The sequence below is a fragment of the Talpa europaea genome (genome assembly GCF_964194135.1).
Source record: "Talpa europaea genome assembly, chromosome: 11".
Classification (NCBI taxonomy): Eukaryota; Metazoa; Chordata; class Mammalia; order Eulipotyphla; family Talpidae; genus Talpa; species Talpa europaea.
Window position 1 is genome coordinate 71605745 of NC_140078.1, and position 11158 is coordinate 71616902.

Sequence of the window (11158 nt, forward strand, 5' to 3'; positions counted from 1 at the left end):
CCCTTATTTTCACTCATGAGTACTGGTGATCTGTGACAAGACTTATTTTCCTTCCATGTAGAGCCCTGCTGTCTGTAGGTCTTCCAGACTTTCTCCATTTCATCACCCATGGGAATATTGGCATGTCTGCTTGGCAAGTCCAGAGGCAAAAAACAGAGCACACATAGACCTGCCCTTTCCTCTTTTCCTTATGGATCTGGCTGACACACAGACCTTCAGTTTTCCAGCCCTCAAGTCTATATATAGGAACAACGCTCAACGCTGGAGGTAGCCTCCTGCAGCCCGCAAAGCTGCAGGACTGAAGGGCTAGTCTCAGACTCAAGTTGCATATCAGGAAGGCAGTTACTGCAGATACAATTGTTTTTCATTCTGGCCCTGTTCTCTGTACTCAGAGGTCTCTTCTCATCTGTTCTTCATCTCTTATCAGTAAACACAGGTGCTGTTTATAAAATATCTCCTGTTATCTTCGCCACCAACCTTGTCCTACACAGTGACATCACTAGGCTTTTCTTCCTTTATCCTTCTAGTCACAAATTCAAGTTCATTTCTCTAGCAAGGGAATGGTGAACACTTTGACAGCTAGAAACCCTGCCCTTTGGGAAAATCTCCCAAGTGTGTGATCCCTCCCACCCAGGTCCCCAAAGCCAGGGGAGCAAACCCATGTATCTTACTTGACTTATTAGTACTTTCTCCTGGAACTCTGAGTCCTGAGCTACTGATACAAGGAGAGGGGACCAGTTCTTTGTCACATCCTTTACAGTGGCTGAGGAATGTGAAAATAGAAATGCTCATATTATTTAGCCTTTGATGTTTTCTATTTCCTAGTCCTGAGCGGTTTTTATTCCCATTTGTATTCAGAGTCTCTTCTAGCTACCTTTAAGTTTTAACTTCTATATTCTGTTAATATATTTCCTTATTGTTTAAATTCTATAGTGTTTTAGTTGCTTACAGGCAAAAACACTGATATAGGTGTCTTCACTTTTAAAGAAGCTGCAATTGAATTTCATACTTGCCCCCACAATATGCTCCCCTTGACTAGTTTGGGATTGTGTATTTGTGTGACCCTTTAAATTTTACTACCTTAGTATTATGCTATACTCTCCCTGGTGGCAAGGACAAAAGATATGTTGCTCCACATTGCAATATCTCTCACGGGGTCTGATTCACCATAGATAAATCTTCACTTCTTTCCTAATAGCACTAAAAGAATCATTCTGGGCTTGCAAACAGAATTCTCTTTACTACATTGAGGAAAATAATACAAGGCTACATAATTCCATTAGTTTCCACATTACATTTTCAAAGAATACATCACCAGAATGCTGGATCCACGAATTCTTGATACTATACATACTATGCTCACATTATCACATATTGCTTTGGAGACATAGCTGCCAATAGAAAAAACAAGGTAATCAGTAGACAAAAGGGAAGGCAGGTATAAGCATTTTTGATAATACTGAATTCGATCATTACAGGAGACTAAATAATGTATATAGGGCAAGGATGTCTACTCTCTACTTCAGTGTCATACTGAAAGTTATAACCAATGCAATAAGGCAAGAAGTAGGAGTAAATGGCAAACAGATTGGAAAGGAAGGAGTAAAACTGTTGACAGATTACATGATTGTTTACTTATAAAAATCACAAAATATTTACAAATCTGTTAATAAAGGCAATCAGAATTAGTTTAGCAAAGTAGCAGAATACAAGGTCAATATACAAATATTAATCATATTCCTATACACTAGTAGTGAAAAATTTTTTTTTTTTATAGAGGCATGCTTTATTTATTTGTTTGCTGGTTTGTTTGTTTGTTTTGTTTATACATGCACTGGGTACAGTCAGCAGCGTGAGAGGGTGAGAGAATTCACCAGAGCCAGAGCGGGGAGCAGAGCAGGCAGAAGGACCGAAGTACACTGCTGAGGGGAGCAGCGGGCGGCAGGAGAGGTCTGCACGCCATGTGGGACCCTCCTCTGGTGGCCGGGGAGCAGCCGCGGATCGAACCGGCGCCGCAGAGGCCGCGCGCAGTTTCGCAACCCAGCGCTCAACCGCTGCGCCACCGGGGAGGCCCACTAGTAGTGAAAATTTAAATAAGACATTAGTGTTTATAAGAGCACCAAAAACATGAAATACAGAGGGATAAATCTTTCAAACTATATATAAAACCTGAATTGTAAAAACTACAAAAACATTGATGAAAGAAATCAAACACCCAGACAAATGAGAGACATATAGATTCATGGATTGGAAGACACAACACAATAAATATGACATTACCACATCTCTCCCACACTTATCTATATAATTCCAGCATAAAACCAAGTAGAATTTTTGTAAAAATTCATAGACTAATTCTAAGTTGTATGTGGAAAATAAGGGAACCAGAATAGCCACACTAATTCTTAAAAAAAAAAAAAAAAAGGAGGACTCAATCTGATTTCTAAATTTCTATAAAGTTACACTTTCAAGGTATCATATTAGAGGATACACATATAGATTACTGGAACAAAAGAGAAAGTCTTTTGTTCATGTATACATTTTGAGCATATATATTAACCCCTACATATGATCAATTATTTTTTGACAAAGGTGTAAAGACAATCAATGAAAAAAGAATAGGTTTTCTTTACCCCTCAAATGGTGAATAACTGAATATCCATATGCAAAAGATAAATAAACCTTGACTTATGTCTTGTCCTATATAAAATTTAATTCAAAAATGGATCCTAGACCTAAATATAAAACCTAAAACTATAAAATTGTCAGAGGAAAATATAGGATAAAATCTTTGTGACCTTGGGTTAGGCAAAGATTTCTTATATACCATACCCAGAGCCCAATCATTTTAGAAGAAAAATTAGACTTCATCAAAATTAAAAACACCTTATTTTTCTTCTTTTAAAAAAAAAAAAAAGATTTATTTGTTTGTGCATACAAGAGCTGGGGTGCAGGCCAGAGTTGCGGGGGGGTGAGAGAATTCACCAGAAACAGTAGAGAACAGAATGGACTGACTGAAACACACTGCTGAGGGGAGCAGCGGGCAAGGCAGGAGAGGTCTGCTTCTCCATGTGGGTTGCTCCCTGGCCGGCCGGGGATTGAACTCTGTGCTGCAGAAGCTGTGGACCACTGCACAGCGCAGTGCTTAACATCTTGCGCCACCAGGGAGGCCCAAGAACACCTTATTTTTCAAAGACACTATTGGGAGAGTAGAAAGACAAGCCACAGGGTGGGAGAAAATATTGGCAAATCATTATGTGATAAAAGACTTTTTTTTTTTAAAGATTTATTCATTTATTTATTTACACAAGCACTGGGTACAGTCAGAAGCGCGGGAGGGTGAGAGAATTCACCACAGTCAGAGCAGGGAGCAGAGCAGGCAGAAGAACCGAAGTACACTGCTGAGGGGAGCAGCGGGCGGCAGGAGGGGTCTGCGCGCCATGTGGGACCCTCCTGGGGCGGCCGGGGAGCAGCCGGGGAACGAACCAGCGCCGCAGAGGCTGCGGGCAGCTTCGCAACCCAGCGCTCAACCGCTGTGCCACGGGGGAGGCCCGATAAAAGACTTATATTCCAAATAGATAAACAATAGCAAAACTCAATATTAAGAAAATAAGCTAAATTAACTGAATAAGCTGAATTTTAAATGGGCAAAAGGCTTGAACAAACACATTACTAAAGCATTATCTGGTTAGCAAATAAGCAAATGAAAAGTTCCTCAAAATCATTGGGGAAATGCACAACAGAAATATCAATGAAATCATCACACACATATTAGAATGTGAAACAAAAGCAGTTTTTATAATGTCAAACATATATGACCCAACAGTTCTGCTTTTAGGAAAATACATAAATACAAAAATATTTATAGCAATTTTATTGTAATTGTCCCAAACTAGAAACATAAACATTCCTCAACTGACAAAGTGATGAACCTAAAGAGATAGTAAAATGAAGTGATAACTACTGGCACTACTCAGCAATAAAAAGGAGTGAATTATTGAGGCACACAACATGGGTAAATCTCCAACACCATGCTCACTGAAAGCAGCCAGACACAAAGGAATCCATATCCTATAATTCCACATACATAAGATTTTAGAAAATATAAACTAACTTATAAGGACAGAAAGCAGGGCCTCCCTGGAGTTGCAAGGGGTTAAGACACAGCCTGTGAGGCTGTCCGCAGCCAATGCAACAAGAGTTCCATCCCTGGCCGGCCAGGGAGCTGACCCACAGGGCGCAGCTGACCTCTCCTGTCTGCCCACTGCCCAGCAGTGTATTTCAGTGAGTCTGCCTGTTCTGTTCCCCCCTCTGTCTCCTGTGAATCCTCTCAACCCTCACACCTCTGGCTTGTACCCCAGCTCTTGTATGCATAAATAAATAAATCTTTAAAAAAAAAAAAGACAGAAAGCAGATTAGTGATTGCCTGGTGCGGAGGACGAAGCAGGGGCAAAATAAAGTCGGATGGATAAAAGACAAAGCTATGCAGTATGGGACACTTGATATAAAGGAGGAAATAAATATTTTTTAAAGTATCACTGAAAAGAAATGAGTACTATGACTTAGAGTAGCTTAAGATTTATTAGAGAATATACAGAAAACAAAAAATTATAGGAAGTCAGCTAAGCATAATTATATAGTAATTATATTTTTAATATATTTTTGCCTCAAAAACATCACAAATAATTTCTCTGAACATAGAGATCTCTCCCATTCCTTAAAAAAAATATATAAATATATATATATACTCCATTATGTGGATAACACGCCATTATGTGGATAAACCTTAGTTATTTAGACAATCTCTTACATGTTAGGCAGTTAGGTAGTTTCCAGGATTTGACAATCACAACTAATGCCACAGCAAACTGAAGTATTGTTAATGACTGGTGGTGAACCTTCAGAGTAAATTTCTTTTAGTGGCATTGGCAGTTCAAAGGATACATATATATATGTATTTTGTTAGATATTGTCAAAAACAGGCATTATTGGACAAGTAACAATCTAAGAAAATATTTTTAAAGTATATAGAAGATAAGACTTCTATATTTAGGATGTAAAATCTCAAGATAATCAATTTCAGATGAAGGCAAGCAATCTAGAAGAAAATTCAGCAAAATGGAGACAAAGGCAATTCACTAAAGAAGCAACCCAAATGGCTAATGGACTCAAAAAAAGGTACACACCTGGCCTGTACCCCATTTCTTGTATGCGTAAATAAATAAATCTTTTAAAAAAATAAATAAATCTTCCATATACTGTTTGTGAGAATATAAATTGAGAGCAATTTTGGAAAGCCTTTTGACATCTATCGCAAGGACCACAGACAAGCTCCCAAGAACTAGTAATTCTCTTTTGGGGAATATATTTTTTCATATAGCTATCAAAGATCTTGAAAAATATTTTCCCTTCATTTATTTTATTATTTATAAATTTTAAAATTTCAGGGAAAGTTTAAGTCACAAATCAGGACTTACCAGCTTGGAGTCTTATCATTCTGCTTCTGTGCCAGGTGACAGCAACTTTTGAGGTATGGATAACGGCCTTCTTCTTCCCACATGTATATGTGCAGAGAGTCATCCATGGATGTGGTAAGGACATGGACAGAATCCTTCAAAGGACAGCTGGGAGTGAATGGCCCGAGGCAAAGTCAGGGCAGTGAGCAGTGGGTGGAGGAGGAGGACATACATACCGCCCACAAGTAGCCAATGGTCCCCTGGTGGTTTTCAAATTGTTGCAGCATGAGCCCATTGATGGTGAAGAGCAACAGGTATGGCCCACTCTCAAAGGCAATCATATTTCCATCACTGACTCCCATCCAAATAGGATTCTCCATATGAGCTGGCAACAGGAAACTTGCGATCTGATTTGCTGTTTTCATTTCAAAAAAATACCCCATTACATTTACTCGGAAGCTATACCACCAATCATTAAACACAGATGCACACATGCAGGCAAAGTTTGGGTTATTTAGTCATGGTAATAGGTGCTGTGATACTGGGGCAGAGGGCTTTGGGTAATGAGTAAGAGCTCAATGATGAAGGAAGACCTGCCATGGAAAGTGTCATTAGAATTCAGATCCAAAAGCATGATGGGAATATAACACGTCCTCCCTAGAAAGCAGGTGGAGTGTAGAGGTCAGAAACATGAGCATCAAAGTCAGAGACAACTGGCTCACACCCAGTTAAAGAAATCCCCTGCCTCCATTACATGTGACCTATTTACATAATTTCATAGCCTAAAATGAATGGATGCATGATGAGGAGAAACAAGTGTTTCTGATGTGGCACAGCCTACCTTGGAGGACTATACTGTCCCCATTCTTCACAGCTGTTAGATCAAAGGTGGTGAATCCTGTCTTTTTGAAAGAGTCCCTTCGGAACATCAGTGTTATCCGGTTTGGCCTTCTTGGAGCCCAGCAGGCTCTGCAGCATGATGAAAGCGGGAGAGAGAGAGACAGAGGGGCATAGTCCTCTGATGGCCTCAGTAAGCACTTTGTGAAAAACACCTGTGGAGAGATTATCACACATGTTGTGGTGAAGGGGGAAATTACAGCATCTTAGTACAGGAGTTACTCCAGAAAAGTTCCTTAAAAATCTTCATGTGATCAAAACTTTATTATATCTTAGGAATTGTTGAGCAGTCCCTACTCATTATGCCAACATACGAACTCACTGTCTTCTTAGTCTGCCTGTCATGGTCACATGAAGTATAGTCCTGAATCCTGTCTTCTAGCAGGCCAAGGGCTATAAAATCATCTCCTCACACTGGGCTCTGATCAAGTAGCAGCCAGGTAAGCAGACTTTCCCTTCTTGGAGAACTAGTCAAGGCTGTTTTGCTTTTCCTGCCCCCTTGCTCTCTGATGCCCAGTCCACACATGCCAAGCTAAAAATGGCCTGCTGGAAGACCAAAGACTTTCTCAGAGTGACCATCAGAGGCTGACATGTATTTATTTACTTCTGAATCTCTCTGTATTTTCCAGTCAAGAGAGAGGAAAGCAAAGCAAGGAAAGCAAAAGTGAACAAGGTTACCAAAGATCCTCTTTTTTTTTTTTTAAGATTTATTTATTTATACAAGCACTGGGCACAGTCAGAAGCGCAAGAGGGCAAGAGAATTCACCAGAGTCAGAGTGGAGAGCAGAGCAGGCAGACTGACAAAGTACACTGCTGAGGGGAGCAGCGGGTGGCAGGAGAGGTCTGCACACCATGTGGGACCCTCACCCAGTGGCCGGGGATCGAACCGGCACTGCAGAGGCTGCGGGCAGCTTCGCAACCCAGCGCTCAACCGCTGCGCTACCGGGGAGGCCCACAAAGATCCTCATTTCTTGATCACTCACCCTCCATCTCTTTGGTTGATTTAGGTTTAATGGGCAAATATTCGTTAATTAGTGTTTGCCTTTGCAACTGAATATTATTACTTCAAAGAACATGGTTTCTGGTCTATAGGAATGAATTCCACTTATCGCTAGGGCACTTGAGAGGGTGAGCCGTATGTTTGGTCCTCACCAAGCTCTGCAGTTTCTTTAGCACTCCTTAACTTGCCTTTCTTAATGCCTGACCCTCTCTTCCAGCAGTGAAAGCACAGAGCAATACCTACCCTTGGCAAGATATTTTGATATGTCCCACATGCAAAGAGCCAATTCTTGTCAGGAGAGAAGTGAAGAAAATCAACGCTGTATTTAAATGCATTAACTTTAGAAACGTTCCTTAATTCAGGCACTTTCAATGTGTAGATGTCACCTTCAGCATTGGCCACCTGAAACCAAGGCATTATGTCAACGGAAAGATGTGAAATTGAAAGCAAAAGCTTACAGAAGTCAGTTGTAAGATATGCCAGCATTTCTTCAATCTCATAATGGAGATTAAAACCTCTGGCCAGCCTGTCTCATAATATATATTTTTAAAGATTTATTTATTTATGCATACAAGAACTGGAGTACAGGCCAGAGGTGCAGGGGATGAGAGGACCCACCAGAGACAGAGTGGGGAACAGAGAAGACAGACTGACTGCAATACACTCCTGAGGAGAGCAGCGGGCGAGGCAGGAGAGGTCTGCTGCGCCATGTGGGTGACCTCCCTGGCCAGGAATCGAACACGTGCTGCAGTGGCTGTGTATTGCTTCATCGGTTTGTCTCAACCCTTGCGCCACTAGTGAGGCCCCGGGATGACTGCCTATTAAGGCAGTAGGTATGTTACTTTATGGGTCTCTTCCAGATGCAGGACTCACTTACCATAAGAAATGGACCATACTTAGTGAGACAGGCTTCCAAGGAAAAATTGGCCCGAGGCATGTCGAGAGCAGCCAGAGCATCCTCATACTGACAATTCCACACTTTGATAGTTCCCTCCAAATCTGCAGTGAATGCAAGATGCATCTGAGGGAGGGTTGTGAGATTCATGATTCTAGACTTCTGGACTGGGCTTGACCAGATCATAGTGCCCTAGAGAAGAAGAATAACATTATATGTGTTCAAGGAACTTTCAAACCTACTGTGCTTTCATTCTGCTAGTGTTTATTTGGAAACTCCCTTCAAATCTCATCATTTCTCTGCCACCTCATATATTCACAAAAAGGTATTTATCATACTTCAGAAGACTCTGTAGGAGAGTCACTATCTAATTTCTATGGGGAGGAGAGAGAAATACAAACAGGAAAAATCAAGAAAATGCAATAACCTGGGATCCACTTTGGGTTTTTCCAACTCCCTATCTAGTGCTTCTTACACTGAATGTGCTTGTCCTGCTAAATCACAACCTTTGTGCCCCATGGATCTCAGTTAGAGACCACTTTCTGAAAAAGGCTATGTCACAAATGCCAATAGTTGACAGAGAGGCAGTAGAATAGGTGATGAAGACGAATACTGCCAAAAGATTGTTTATATCACTGCATATTACCAGTAGAAAATAAGTCCTTGCACAAGTTTTTGTAGAGAAACACATCAAAAAGTGACTTCTCTGTGTCTACAGTCTAAATATCACATGTTACTAATTAGAGGATCTGATTTGAAACTTTCTTTCTGTTACCGATTCCAAATATCATTTTCCTCCAACACTTGGGTATAAGAGCATGGACACAGGCTCCTCATTAGCTCATTTTCCTCCAACACTTGGGTATAAGAGCCTGGGCACAGGTTCCTCATTAGCCAGACTCACGTTCTGCACATCCCAGGCATACAACATGCGTTTTGAAGACACCGTGCAAATGACTGACTTCTCTTGTCCGTCCATTGTGTGGCCACTTCCTGACAGATAAGCCATAGGTCCTAAGATTCCTAGAATGAAGCAGACAATAATTGGCCACCAAATACTAAAGGGATGACCCATTTGAATAAAAAGTCTGAAAAGATAATTTTAAGTATTCGGCACCCTCTTAGGAGGGTTTGAGTAAAAATTGGGTTCCAGAGTCATCCCAGAATGGTTGGGATTGGCCATTTGAGAAATTGGCCAACTTGTTTTCCTCTTTAATCTCAGTTTCCATAGATATAAAATGGGGATAAAAACCTCTCCATTAGAGAGCTGTGTGGAGATTTCTTGACCTACTAAACATAGAGCTTCCATATGATCCAGCAATTCCACTCCTAGGTATTTACCCAAAGGACACAGAAACATCAATTCCAAAGAGCACCTGCACCCCTATGTTTATAGCAGCACTGTTTACAATAGCTAAGCTTTGGAAACAACCCAAACACCCAAAAATAGATGACTGGATCAAGAAGATGTGGTACATATACACCATGGAATATTACTCAGCATTCAAAAAAGATAAACACATGCAATTTGCAGCAACATAGATTGTGCTGGAAGGGATCATGCTCAGCGAAATAAGCCAGAAAGAAAAAGAAAAATACCGGATGGTCTCACTCATAGCAGGAATCTAGAAAACTTAAATAAGGGACCAGGAAAATGAATAACTATAAGAAAGTGAAAATCAAAATCAACAAACAACTATGAACCAGAGACACTCTATGGGGGGTGGGGGGGCAGGGAAAGGAGGGATTGGTGTCAAAATAAGGGGGTTGCAATTGTATGGGGAATATAAATATAAAATTTAAATTTAAAAAAAAATCTCTCCATTAGAGAACTGTTGTAAGCTTTAAATAGGTACCAGGAATAAAGTGGGTGGTAGAACCTCCCTTATCTAAAAGTATCCTTTTTTTTTTTTTTTTAATAGAGGCATGTTTATTTATTTATTTATTTGTTTGTTTGTTTTGTTTATACATGCACTGGGTACAGTCAGAAGCGCGGGAGGGTGAGAGAATTCACCAGAGCCAGAGCGGGGAGCAGAACAGGCAGAAGGACCGAATGACACTGCTGAGGGGAGCAGCGGGCGGCAGGAGAGGTCTGCGCGCCATGTGGGACCCTCCTCCGGTAGCCGGGGAGCAGCCGGGGAACGAACCGGCACCGCAGAGGCCGTGGGCAGCTTCGCAACCCAGCGCTCAACCGCTGCGCCACCGGGGAGGCCCCTAAAAGTATCCTTTTTGTTTAAGTTTTTCATTCTAGGAAGGATGGGAAGCCTGTGGGGGAAAGGGAGTAGTAATAGGGCCCGATTTTATGTTATGAGAAGATCACTGTGGTTTCTCCAATCAGCATAGATTGTGGGGGACAAAAGAGGAAGCAAAGTGACCAGTGATAGTTGTCACAGCAACCCCATCCCATCAATTTAAATTCCCTCTCAAATAAACACACAGAAAAGCAAGCAGTAGATTTCTTAAAACAAGTTTCCCACGTTCCTCTAGAGTACTCTGTCTCCATACCGAGGTTTCCTTTTGCTTCTTTGCAGTTAAAGTCCTCAGGCTGTGCCAGTGCCATCTGACGTTCCTGCTTTGTTTGGGTGAGGAAGAACTGCTTCCATGTCTTTGTTCCCTGGCACTGATATGAAAAGTTGCAGAATCTCCACTTCCTCAGACACAGGTTTCTGGAAATAGAGTCACAGTGCCATCTGATCAATTCACCTCCTCGGCACCTCTGGGACACCTACCTCTTTTCTCACTGTAACCTTCACTTGTGCCTCTCACAATACAGTCATGCACAGGCCTAGACACACAATCAGATGTCCTCCTCTCTCCAGAGACACCTGCCTTCCCATCCAACCCTCCCCTTCCCTTGCTCACCTCCACAGGGAATCTGTTGCTGCAACCTCGTTCCAGTACTAAGGGAAG

The 11158-nt window shown here is 41.4% G+C and overlaps 1 protein-coding gene across 1 annotated transcript; it reads right to left on the bottom strand.

Moving 5' to 3' along the window:
* Positions 1-1291: 1291 nt before the first annotated feature.
* On the bottom strand, positions 1292-10808 carry FBXW12 (F-box and WD repeat domain containing 12; the record flags this gene model as incomplete). The annotated part of the gene is made up of 8 exons (XM_084247284.1): positions 1292-1391; positions 5478-5611; positions 5693-5871; positions 6298-6508; positions 7597-7755; positions 8231-8440; positions 9153-9271; positions 10754-10808. 8 exons carry the CDS (start codon positions 10806-10808, stop codon positions 1292-1294), a joined length of 1167 nt encoding a protein of 388 aa, XP_084103410.1.
* Between the last annotated feature and the right edge of the window lie 350 nt (positions 10809-11158).